Genomic DNA, 13,204 nt, shown 5'->3' on the forward strand with positions numbered 1-13,204 from the left:
CATTAACAGAACACTTCCACGTTCCCATAGCTTCCTGCCATTCACATCCCAGTCTATGTTCTAGACAACTCTGGCAACGAAGACACCATAGAAAATATTAATGGTAAATTTTATTTTCATTGATATTTCATTTAACATAATTTCAAAGTAGGTCTGTGCTCTAAGATGAGCCAAAAAACAGAAACCCTAAAGCTCATAAGAGATGTTTTTCACACTGTTCTGAGTAGGGCATGGGGTTTGGGGGTCCCCAAAGTTGATACCTAACATTTTACCCTTTGAGGTTTTACCTATAGACACAGAAAGAAGAGAGAACATCAACACACAAGAATCAAAGTGTAATAAGGAGCTCTTGGGTTACAAACTACCACCTCTTTAAGGCTGTAGTGAAATGAATGATTTCTTCTGCGAAGTTCAATGTCATTTTTTTTTTTAAGTAAAATGTCAGAATATGTGAAAATGCTGCACTTGTTTCTCTTAATACACTGATATTGGAGAAGTTTTTAAAATCTTCATGAGTCCAAGCTGGGACATGACAACTACTGATGGGGTCTATTCAACACGCTAATTCCAAGTTTGGCGACCATCAGCAAACTGTTCAAAAGAAACACATAAACCAAAACACATCAGGTAAAGAACACAACAGGTACTCGACTGCTTTTTTTTTTTTTTTTTTAAGAAACTAAGACTACAGGCCCTTCGCAACTACATGAGGAGACGCCGAGGCCGAGCAGGCAGAGGTGGAGACTTCATTCTCGGAAACACGAAAGAAATAACATGCCAAGGGGCAGTCTTGCCCTGCACCCGCCTCAAAATGGTACGTGTGAATTGGGGGTTCCTCATCTCACTGCCAATAATTCAAAGAGATGAGCAAACTGAAGGCTGAAAGACCAAGGTCTCTCCGGGGTCACTGAGCTAGTTAATGGTAGATTTCCAGTCTCCAGTTTACTGCTCTTGACCTTGGTGTACACGGACTATAAAGCATTATGCCTGACAGCGTAACTATGACTGAAGTCAGGCTAGTGATCTTCTTTCGAACAGATTTTTAAAAATTCTGTCCTCAGAGTATCTTTATCACACGTAAGGAAAACGTTTTTAAAAACAATCTGGTCTGAGTTTTGTAACTCAAGTTAGCCAGCAGGATTCAATCAAAACTCCCTTTTAACAAAATGGTCAGTGATAAAGGACACCCACACGTCTAAGAAATCTGGAACGCACGCTGAAAGTCGCAGAAAGAGCCGCTGTCAGGGCTTTGCCTGAAGCTCCTTCTGACGGAGGCAGGAGCCAGGATGGACCAGATTGCAAACGTGACAGCAAAGCCATGAACTTACTTCATTTTGACATCAAATCAACTACTGTTTTTGCAGCCTTTCCTATTTGTGTGTAAATTAAATCATTTCGGTTGATGTCCAGCATCAGGTATACCAACACAAGTAAATTCTGGAATGTACAGTGTATCTGGGGCCCTAAACTCAACTCCATCCCGGTGACGAACGGCAAGGGAACAGAAAATACCTGGCACCCGCGATTAAGCCCGCAGGCAGAAATTTCCCAGAGTGGTAGAATCTCATCCCCATAATGCCAGCTAAGGTTCCAGATGTAGCTGAGGGGAAAGACAGAAAGAATCGAATATCATTACATCTTCTATACGGGAGAACCAATGTCCCACCCACCTTTCAAGGGCCAGATCCCCTCTCATACCATCTCCTCCACGCTGGGGGAGCGCTGGGGGTGCTTCATGGCCACCCGCGCCCTATAGGACTAAGTACAAAGACTGGAATATAAGGCCCTCACCATCTGGGCCAAACCTGCCTTTCCGGCCTCACTACCCACCATTCTTCCGCCATAGTTTTCTCCACATTTGCGGTAGGTCTTCTTCTATTCCCTGTTGATGTATTTACCTTAACTGTATGCTCTGCTAGTCAGCATGTGAAGACCTATTACATGTATTCCCATGCACTCACTGCACTAGGTGCTGGAGGGCAAAACTACCATCATAAAAGGCCTCTAAGAGGGTCCCGCCTATTCGGGAAAATGAGGAAAGGATTTGCTGAGGAAACAAAGACCAAAAAGCCAAGATCTGAAAAGGAGTGAAGAGCTAAAAGGGGGAAGAAAGCACATTCCAAGAGAGGGGATAATAATGGTGGGGCCTTGTGGTGAGAGGGAACCGAAGGCTCAACTGTGGCCAGTAAGGAAGAGGGGCCAGAGCACAGAGCCCTGACAGCCATACTGAGGACTATGTTCTTCGGCCCAAGAGCAATGAGAAGCCATCAAAGCATACCAAGCAGAGGGATACATGAACATAAGAGGACTGTAAAATCAGAACTCGAGCTGCTCCATGGAGAACAATCCGGAGGGAAACCAGAGCATGTCGGGATACCACTGAAGAACTTCCTCAAGAATGCAGGTCAGATAAGGGGTACTGGGATGAGAACGGTGGCCATGGAGACACAGAAGGGGACACTTCAGGGTATGGGCTGGAGGTAGTGCAAATAGGACTGACTGCTGAAGGAGACAGAAAGGTGGGAGGAGGACAAGATCCAAATGGATGGAAAACACTGGCACCAAACACATTTGTAAGGACATGAAGTTAGGTTTGGGCAGATGCCTGGAGACAAGATTTCAAGCACACAACCTTTACTTATGAGTAAAGCTTGGAGGAGTGATGCCTTTCTGAATCAATTTTCCGTTTCAATGGTAATTTAAGGCCTAGACCCCAATAACACTGCCAAGCAAGACGGTATAAAGAAGATACGGGGTGCCTGGGTGGCTCAGTCGGTTAAGGGTCCGACTTCGGCTCAGGTCATGATTTCAAGGTCCCGGAGTTCGAGCCCTGCATCGGGCTCTGTGCTGACAGCTCAGAGCCTGGAGCCTGCTTCGGATTCTGTGTTTCCCTCTCTCTCTGCCCTTCCCCCGCTCATGCTCTATCTCTGTCTTAAAAATAAACATTAAAAAAATTAAAAACAAAAAAAAAAAATATACAAAGAGCCAGGTCTTAAGAACTTAAATATTTAATGGCCAAGAAGAAAGATGGGTCAACAAAAGAGAACGAGAAAATAAGAAGGAAAACAGGAGAGTGGAAAATGGCTTGGTCTCCTATGCTGAAAAAGCTAAAAGGCCAACTAGAATGAGAATTAAAAAATGTACAGTCGGGTTGCCTGGGTGGCTCAGCTGGTTAGACATCTGAGTCTTGATTCCAGCTCAGGTCATGATCCCAGGGTCATGAGATTGAACCCCGCATCGGACTCCACACTGAGCGTGGAGCTTGCTTGGGATTCGCTCTCTCGCTCTCTCTCTTGCCCTTCCCCAGCTCAGGCGCACGCTCTTTCTAATAAATAAATAAACATTAAAAGTATATACACTGGATTTTGAAAATCCAGGTCACTGACAGGCTCAAGGAAAGCTATTTCCATGGACAAAGGACACAAAAAGGGGGGTCGAGAATGTGAGAGGTGAAGAAGTAAAAACAGGGAGTAGAACGGATTGTTTTAGGGAAGTTGCTGAAGGGGAAGAAGAAGGGCAGGCAACTGGAGAAGGAAGTGGGGTCACGAGAGGTCCTTTCTTTTTTAATGGGTAAGAGAGGACACCTTTGAACATGAGTGGGAAGGATTCACCCGCAGGGCAGAACACAAATAAGAGATGACATCTCTGGCAGCATAACACCCCAAGAAGGTGGGGAGAAGAGACCCAAAGCGTGGGTGGAGGGATTGGCCTTTGAGAGAGAAACAGCACAGCAGAAGGCCTGGGTGATGATGGCATGCTGGAGCCTCCGTGTGATGACTGTTGTTTTCCTTTACGTAGGCAGCGAGGGCAGTTGCTGAGAGCAGGAGTAGAATCAGACATGAGGATAAAGGAAGCCTAAAAGTCATTCAGGAGCTTGAGCGAGGGAGCTGGGAGGCAGAGCTGAGAGCGGGGCGCCTCCTCCTTCCACAGGCATGCCCCAAATCAGCCGCCACGACCTCCCTTCCCAACCCGTGCCAACTTGTACGAGCCACTCGGTCAACACACTTGTTCTCCCCGCCACTCTTCTAAGGGCCGGCACTGCACGTGTTCCCACTCTGCGTATCTGGGGAGACGGCGAGATGTCCACGCTCCCGGCAGAATGGCTGATGTGTGGGGAGAGCTCAGTGAAAATGCACCCCAGGCCACGCTGATAAGAAGTGATCTTCCTCCCCGGTGCTGCTGTTTGGGCTGCTCACGGGGCACTTCAGCAGCCCCGCAGTCACCCCAACAGCATCAGTCAACGTAAAGGCTCCTCGAAGGCAAGGCCTATGCCAGACATTCAGCTTAGTTTTAAAGGGCTAACACGTGATTTGCAAAGGCAAACAAACGCACTATTGAGGCAAACCTCACCCAGGCACGTGATCCTCCGGTACAAGCACATGCTCTTCAGTGGGCAGACATGATGATTACGAGACGTCTACCTGCCTCGTACAAGCTTAACACTAATTCCGTTGGCTAGACCTAAATTGTGAGGCATGAAAACCTTTCCGTATTCTGTACATAGAAAGTAAACAGAAATCAGCACCACTCTCCCCACTCCCAATTTTAAAACTTCCCCAGCACTTGGGCAGAAGTAGTAAAACTGTCTTCATGTGAAGATCCTGCCACATGCCACCGAACCAGAGCCTTTGGGTAGAACGTTCTGGATACATAACTGTACCAGAGAGACAGGGAAGCGGACGTACCTAGGAAAACCCAAATGTTCCTCGGATCCTGAGACAGCTGATAGGCACCCAGGCCTGCTAAACTTCCGAAAAGAAGGCCAGCAGCCAGTGACGGGACGCTACCTGCAGAGAAGCAAACACAGTCCTGCATTATAACGTCAGACACTCATCAACAGAAGTCACCAGATTTCCTTTCCCTCCAGGGGAAAACAGCCAAGAGAATTTCTCTCAACACAGCTCATAACCAAGGAGCTCTCAAGCAGGCAAATGTGTTGCGGCGTTTGCTATTTTACGGAGAAGTCGGGGTAACGTCACATTATTCCTCTCCTTTTTAATATTCAGACACTTGCATCTGGGGAGCAAAGAAGGGCTCCTAACCAGGCCTGATGAACCTGTCAAGCGTTGGAACTGTCCACAGGCAGAACCTCAGGCAAATCCCCAAAGGAGAAGGAAATAGGGGCAGTGAATTAAAACAAAACCAAACCTGGAGAGTAAAAATTCTGGGGTGTGTGTGTGTGTGTGTGTGTGTGTGTGTTGGGGTGGGGAATGCAGGCTAGGAAAGAGGTAGAAACAGCAGGTTTGCTGATAGAACTATGCCTGATGAGAAAAGAGGTTTCTGCCTACTCCAAAGAGCACAGAGATAATAACACCCAGGGGTCAAGGCAGATGTGTGGTAGTCGATGATAATAACAATCTACTACCACTCCTGCCCGGCATCTTAGATAAAGACACCAAGAACAAGGGAGTAGACAAGAAGCTTGACTGAGGTCAGCCAGATAATGGGAAAGCAAGTGCAGGGGCAGCTACGGGACTGAAAAGGAGCCTGTACCCCAGCTAGAGGGCTTCAAACAAACCTGACTCAAACAAGACTGAACTCTGGGGACCCCGGGGACTCACTCTTTACCAGCAACAACGTGAAGATCTTAAGAGGTCAGGTAGCTACAAACCATACCTGCTTTTGCATAGCCAATGATCCCACCAGAAGCGACCAGTGCTGCATAGCCAAAGCCAATCCAGTGTAAAGGCACTCTGAAAATGAAAGAGTTAAGAAACCAGTGCCAACCATGTCTAAAAAATAAAAACCACAATCACAGGATGGGACTAAAACGTCATCATTCCAGAACAGTCATATCACTGTACAAATGAAAATAAAGCCTAGAGGTTAGAGGACTTGCCTGGAGACAGTGACGGAGCCGGGACTCAAACTCAGGTTCCCGGCCTACGTGACCAATGCTCCGATACCCCAGGCTGTCCGGCACTCTACGCTTAGTGCACTTTTCAGATCAGGAAAGAAGCTCTGGTTTTGAGAAGTTCTTGGCTATTCTACTCCCATTCACTGTGTACTTACAGCGGGCCAGAGTCCTTCTGCATTGTTCTCTTTCACTCCAACCAGACAGAAGAGTACACCTGCTGCACCTGGGAACGAGGGACTGGATCAGAGGTGGTAAACAGCACGTCTCTCTAGCAGTCAGAAAGAAGTGGATCCTAGTTCCAGCTCCACTCCTTAGCAGCTAAGAAGTAATGGACAAGCTCCCAACCTCTCTAAGCCTCAGTTTCCTTCCTTGTACCATGAGGATAAGAATGGTACAAATTTCCTACAGCTGCTGTGGGCATTAAACAAAATAATAAGTAAACGTGCTCAGCCGCTAGTAAATGCTGAGCAGATACCAACCATTTTGGTAATAACCTCCATTCCAATAGCACAGGACTACAGGAAACAGCAAAATTCACGGACCAGCTCTGTCCAGGTGATAAGTTTACCTTTTCATCAGCTAACCAAATTATTACTGAATCGGAAACTAAGTATCTCCTGTAACCTTAATTCAGCTATTTCAGTTACCCCTTTCCACTCCTGCCCAAAGAACTGAATTCTTTCAAAACTCAACATGTGCAAAACTTTCAGACAGCTATTTAATTTTGCATCCAATTCCTAACTCTTGTTAGACTGGGTACGGTGAGGGGGGTAAAATACAGGAAAGTCCAAATCATAATTAACGTGAACACTTCGCTCTTGGCAAAGAAATGCATCTGGTATGGTTTAACTTGAAAGCAATACAACCTTTTGTTTAAATTTTTAATTGTCGGGCAGGGGCTACTTGGAATTGTGCCAGTCATTAATTGCAAGTAGCACTCAGCGAGATTTTCAAGCAGCAAGAGCAATAAAACCCCCAGGAAACTAATCACCGCTACGCTACACTGGTAAGCACTGGCCTCCAGAGCTCAGAGGTTCTGCAAGATTCACGACTACTTTAAGGAAAGCAGAAAATGCACGACTAGAAAGGAAACTGTGACGCAGCCTAAAGCCCCTGCCTGGATCTGGGGGACAACGAGTAGGCGGCAGCAAAGCCTCTTATATAACCCCAAACAAGTCAAAATGATATAAAATAGTAATTAATTCCCAAGCACCGAACCTCTTTCCCCTACGACTGCACCGGTCGACCGCGGGGTACCAGCGGCGAGGCGTGGGAGTCCGGGCCCCGCCGGAAACGTCGCGACGCGCTCTGCGTCCCGAGGGCAAGGCGGACCGAGGGGTGGGGCGGAGCATGGGGCGGGGCTTGAGGCGGAGGTGTCGCGGCGCGCGCATGCGTTCCAGGAACGGGAGACGCCTGGGGCGGGGCTTGAGAGGAAGCGCCCAGGCAAGCGCTCTGCGTCCGGGAGGTGAGGCGGTGAGTCGCGGCGCGAGCCCGGAGTCCCTACGCCGGTGTTCCAATCGCCGATCCGGCCGTGCTGACCGGCCTTCGAAGCTCGGCTCGCCAGCAGCCCGCCTGAAACCCAGAATTTGAGTCGGGTCTTTCCAAGTGGCTTCGCGAGCTGGGCCAGGTTAACCTGGTGTAAACCAAAGGCATGCCATCCGGGAGGATTCTCACTCGCCGAATCGCGGTTTTTGCCTGCCATGGTTAAGAACTACTTTCTTCCTGCAGAGCTGGTGGCCACAAGCCAGACAATAATGTGGCTTTATTATTATCTGAGAAGCAACTTAAAGGAAGGGAGAGGATAAGTGAAATATAATTTCCTACTACCGCAGTATGCGCCAGTGTCCACGAAACATCATCTCCACTCCCTCTCCAGATCTGCGTCTCTTCCCTGCGTTTCCTGCGCGACCACTCAATCACTGTAAACCAGAATTTGGGTGTTATCCTTGACGTCTCTCTCCCCCTCATCCCCTGTAAGGATCAACGTAGATAAATCTTATAAATACAGTCTTCAGTGAAAAAAAGGAGATCGCAGCTCCCGCATCTTCCAAAACAAAAACTTGTCACTTGCAACATCTCTTAACCTTTTAGATACCCAAACTGAACCCTGTGGTTACCATCGCTGATTCTTACCAGCCAAAGCAGATAAGGACTAAGAAGAACCATTGGTAATTCTAGTAGGCCAGATCCTCACCAAATTACTGGAAGACTCCGCTTAGCAACCAACAACGGGACCTATCTTAACCACCTCGGAACGGACTTAGGGATGCACGCCTCCCGATACAGGTGTATACGTAAACCTTAGTTATCACCACCATGATCTTACCCCTGCCCTTTAGACTTAAATTGAACCACAGAGGATTAAGTTAATTACCTACAACTGTAATGCTTGGTAGAGCTGTTATTTGAAGTAAGGTCTTTCAAAACCTACACCTTCACCTTTATGTTGTATTGCCTCGTCATTCCTCAACCCGTAGCACACCCCATTTCTCTGTGTGTAGTCCCAAAATTTATTGTCAAATACATTGGCTCTCTGCTCTGTTTCAGTTAGTTACAGAGTAAACCAAATTAACGATTTGTGTTCAGTAATGTTTCTCATTGGCATTAACATATTTTAGGATATAGCTCAGTTCTCACCTAGGAACCCCTGAGCCACAAATGTGTCAATGGAGTGTGACCAAGATCGCGTGAGGGAGAAGTTTTTAGTCCTCTGGTCACTGGGGCTTCTTAACAGGTTGTTTCTGTTTGTTTCTTTCACAGAGGCCTAGGGTCCAGACCATGTTCGGTAGACAGACAAACGTAGCCACGCACATAACCAGAGCAGTAAAGTCCGTCGGCCAAAACAGAAGAGCTTGTGAAGAAGAAGGAATAGTGCCTCAGTTTCAGCATTATTTGACCCTTTTTGGAACCTCATTCGTGTGTGACTTCACACATTAAGAAATCCCAAAACAAAAATGTCAGAAACAAATTCCCGGTTGCAGTGTTTCACCTGACGTCTACTGAGGATCTACAATACCAGTTTCTAGGTGTTCAGGATGTATTTTGTAGCTTTGAAGAGGACCATCATCCATCAATAAAACCTTCCCCCAGGAAATTGATGAGTGAGGTTATGAAAAAATATTGCCTGCGTTCTCAACCCACCCTATCTGCCACATGCTTCTGGGACCTCATTTATCAGAAAGAAAACACGCGGCGTGTTAATTGTAAGCCAGACACTGCATGAAGTGCTTTCCGTAGATGAACTGGTCTAATCTTCATACTATCCCTTGGACTAGAGACTCTTATTATCTCTTGCTTTCAAACACAAGAGGAGAAAGAGGTTACCTAATAGGGACATGGCCACTGGCCTTAATAAATGGCAGAGCTGCCCTAACTCCTTTCGTCTGTTCTCAATACAGTGACCAGAGCACTCCTGTTATGAGTCAGTTGTGGATACATATGCTCAAATGCCTCCGATGGCCCCCTTTCTCACGCCCACCTCCGAGCACCTGCACGTGCTGCTTCATCAGCCCAGAGCTTCTCCCCAGATCATCTCCCAGCTCACTTCCTCACCTCCTTTGTCTTCATTCAAAGGTCACCTGCTCAGTGAGGCCTTCCCGGATTATCTGGGTTAAAACTGCAATCCCTCCGCAGTTCCCTCCACGGCTTATTTTTCTCCATGACGCTTACCTCCATACACAGTATGCTGTAAAACTTACTGACTGCACAATCATCCTCCCACCCAGCACGTAAGTTCTTTGAGAAGGATGTTTATGCGGCGCTTGGAACGGTGCTTGGCACACAACGGCTGCTCAATGAGCATGGACTGAGTGAGAACAGATGTGGAGTAAGAGAGGCCAGTCTGCAGAGAGAAGCGTGAAGACAACACGTGGAGTTGGAGACAAGGTGGAGAGATCGCCCTGACTGCACCCTCTCCCTTTCTGAGCTCTGGTTCTCTTCTGTCCGACGCACCTGTGTCTTTGTTATAACTCCAGCCCCGTGCCCTCTGTTTAGAATAGCCAGAGCAGCTTTTTTGTGTCTCCCAGCTAAGTCTCTCTTAGCTGAGACAGCACCCCATTTCCTCTGCCAGAAATGCCCTTTTATCCTTGTCTAAAAACTCACATCTCCTTTTTTTTTATTAAAGTCCTCAGTCAAGCGACCCCTGACCATCCCAGGCCATTACAGGTGTTCTGCGAAAGGGAGGTGAATGCCAAAAGACCTCCAAAGACCAAAGGAGCCGCTAGACCAAGCAAAAAGGCCGACAAGTCTAGCTTGACAAGAAATGGCCCCTTAGTAGGGGGCTTGTGGACGGAGTGTTCCTTTGGCTGCCACAAGACAAGTAGGTCTCTTGGATCCCACTCGCCCTAAGACTTGCTTTTCGAGTGCCAGGGGCAGGGAGTATGATAGGAAAAGATAGGATTCAGTAGGCAGAGAGGGAAGGGTGAGGACCGGAGGTCCCTGGGTGTGGAAACACATATTTTGGGACAATGCTGGGAGCATCTGACCACAGAAAAACTCCCTCCGGGGTACGGTTCCTCTTAAGAATGTAATAGTCACCACCTCCTCCCTCTCAGGTTCCCCTCAGGAATTTCACAAAAGGTCTTTTGTGAAAGACAGACCATAAAAGGTATGACCCACAAGGAATGATATGGCCACATAGCACCCACAATGGAATCGAGCCAATAAGGAATGGACAACCCAGCACCTAGAGTTCTCTCACCGATAAGAGGAGGACCTAAGAAGGAACCCGGGGGAAGGGAAGGAAGGGCTGACCAGAATTATAAAACAAAGATCCTTACCTAGTGTTGTGGGTATTCACCTCCAAATGCCCCCGTCTATAAAGAGACATTTCATACTATTTTTTTTAACTTTTTTTAACTTTTATATTTGAGGGACAGAGCGTGAGCAGGGGAGGGGCAGAAAGAGAGGGAGACACAGAATCTGAGGCAGGCTCCAGGCTCCGAGCCGTCAGCAGCCGTCAGCAGAGAGACCGACGCGGGGCTCAAATTCACAAACTGCGAGATCATGACCTGAGCCACCCAGGCGCCCCCTAGTCTTACTTTCTAATCTTCTACACGAATAAACTTTTGCCTGCTGCTCATTTTGTGTCCACTTTTTCATTCTTCAAAGCACCGAGACAACAAACCCCAGGGTACTGAGGCCAAAAAAAAAAAAAAAAAAAACCTGCAACAGAGTATGTGCTGAGGGACCACCCAAGAGGAGGATGTTAAAGACTAGGTATGTTTCTTAAATTCCACATGAGTGAAATCATATCTTTGCCTTTCTGACTTATTTCACTTACAAACATAGGCGAAAGGAAGGAAAAAAAGACAGAGGGAGGCAAACCGTAAGACACTTTTAAATACGGAGAACAAACAGGGTTGCTTGGGGATGTTGGGAAGATGGGCTAAATGGGCGATGGACAAGAAGGAGGGCACTTGTGATGAGCACTGGGTGTTATTGTAAGTGATGAATCACTCAGTCCTACTCCTGAAACCATTATTAAACTGTATGTTAACTAACTTGGATTTAAATTTTAAGTAACTGGGTGCCTGGGCGGCTCAGTTAAACGTCCAACTCTTGATTTAGGCTCAGGTCATAATCTCACGATTCATGGATTCGAGCCCCACGCTGGGCTCTGCGCTGACCCTGTTTGGGATTCTCTCTCTGCCCTTCCCCTGCTCGCACACTCTCTCTCTTAAAATCAGTAAACTTAAGCTTAAAAAAAAAAAAAGAATAGGTATGTGTCAGTCATATTTGCAGGGCAGATCAAGGATGTTATGCACCGAGGGTATACTTAAGGGTGTGGTTCAACAAAAGGAAAGAAGGGAGGGGTGCTCAAAAAGGCTTCAGGCTATAGGAGAGTCATCCAGGCAGATCTGTTCCCGTATGTGTAATTATTTACCAGCTTTCGTCCTTTAGGCCGGGATCACACTTTTCCTTTCAGCACCCAGAATCTAGGGTAGCACCTGGCACAGGGCTAGTGAACAAAGGAGGGGGAGATATAGGTGACATGGTGCATTCTGAATTGGGAGTGAATCTGGGAAGAGAATCTGCTCAGACACAAGTATCAAAGTGGATAATTTGACATGTAGATGGCCAAGACTATGTGCAGACTGTACATAGAGGGGAAGGACAAGTAGATCAACAGAACAGAATAGAGGGCCCAGAAATAGACCACCACAAATACAGATGACTTTTGAACAGCTCAGTTATGGGCCCTGACCCTTCAGGCAGTCAAAAAATCTGCATATTAACTTTTGTCTCTCCTCAAAGTTAATTAAAAGTCTACTGCTGACCAGAAGCCTTACTGATAACACAGTTAACACATATTTTGTATGTTATATGTGAATTATATATGTGTTCTTACAATAAAGCTAGAGAAAAGAACATGCCAAGAAAACACAAGAGAAAATGCATTTACAATACCGTATTTATTGAAAAAAATCGGTAAATGGACCCATACAGTTCAAATCCACATTGTCCAAGAGTCAACTGTACAATCAACTGATTTTTGACAAAGGAGCAGAGGTAATACTACAAAACAAAAATAGTCTCTTCAACAAATGGTGAACTGAACATCTATGTGTAAAAAAAAAAAAAAAAAAAAAAAAAAAATCTAGACATAGACCTAACATCTTTCACAAAACTTAACTCAGGATGGATCACAGACCTAAATGGAAAATGCGAAACTGTAAAACTCCCATAAAGAAACTTAAGAGAAAACTTAGATGACATTCGGGGATGGTGAAGCCTTTTTAGATACATCAAAAATATGACCCGTGAAAGAAATAATTGATTAGCTAGGCTTCATTAACATTAAAAACTTCTGCAAAATATTATCAAGAGAATGAGAAGACAAGCTACTGACAGGGAAAAAAATATTTCCAAAGACACATCTGATAAAGGATTGCTATCCAAAATACAAAGAACTTGTGCGTGTGTGTGTGTACATACATATGCACAATTTTTATTTTTGAGACAGAAACAGAGCATAAGTGGAGGAGGGCCAGAGAGAGAGGGAGACACAGAATCTGAAGCAGGCTCTAGGCTGTCAGCACAGAGCCTGATGCGGGACTAGAACCCACGAACTGTGAGACCATGACCTGAGCTGAAGTCGGACACTTAACCAACTGAGCCACCCAGGCGCCTCTAAAGTACAAAGAATTCTTAAAACTCAATAGTAAGGAAACTATTTAACTAAAAAACAGGCCAAGTAGCTTGACACTTTACCAAAGATATCCAGATGGCACATAAGCATAGGAAAAGCTCCACGTAGGTCCTCAGGGAAATGCAAATTAAAATAACGAGATCCCACTACACACAAGATTGGCCAAGATCCAGAAAACTGACAAATGTTCTGGACTG

At 46.3% G+C, this 13,204-nt stretch overlaps 1 protein-coding gene across 1 annotated transcript; it reads right to left on the reverse strand.

The window, feature by feature from the left end:
- Nucleotides 1-95: 95 nt before the first annotated feature.
- On the reverse strand, nucleotides 96-7,196 carry TMEM14C (transmembrane protein 14C). Its single transcript, XM_058733024.1, has 6 exons — nucleotides 7,076-7,196; nucleotides 6,013-6,080; nucleotides 5,617-5,693; nucleotides 4,686-4,787; nucleotides 1,513-1,600; nucleotides 96-591 (listed from the first exon to the last, which is right to left on the reverse strand). Exons 2-6 carry the CDS (start codon nucleotides 6,033-6,035, stop codon nucleotides 537-539), a joined length of 345 nt encoding a protein of 114 aa, XP_058589007.1. The 5' UTR covers nucleotides 6,036-6,080; nucleotides 7,076-7,196; the 3' UTR covers nucleotides 96-536.
- Nucleotides 7,197-13,204: the final 6,008 nt, after the last annotated feature.

This window comes from Neofelis nebulosa, chromosome 6 (assembly GCF_028018385.1).
Source record: "Neofelis nebulosa isolate mNeoNeb1 chromosome 6, mNeoNeb1.pri, whole genome shotgun sequence".
Lineage (NCBI taxonomy): Eukaryota > Metazoa > Chordata > Mammalia > Carnivora > Felidae > Neofelis > Neofelis nebulosa.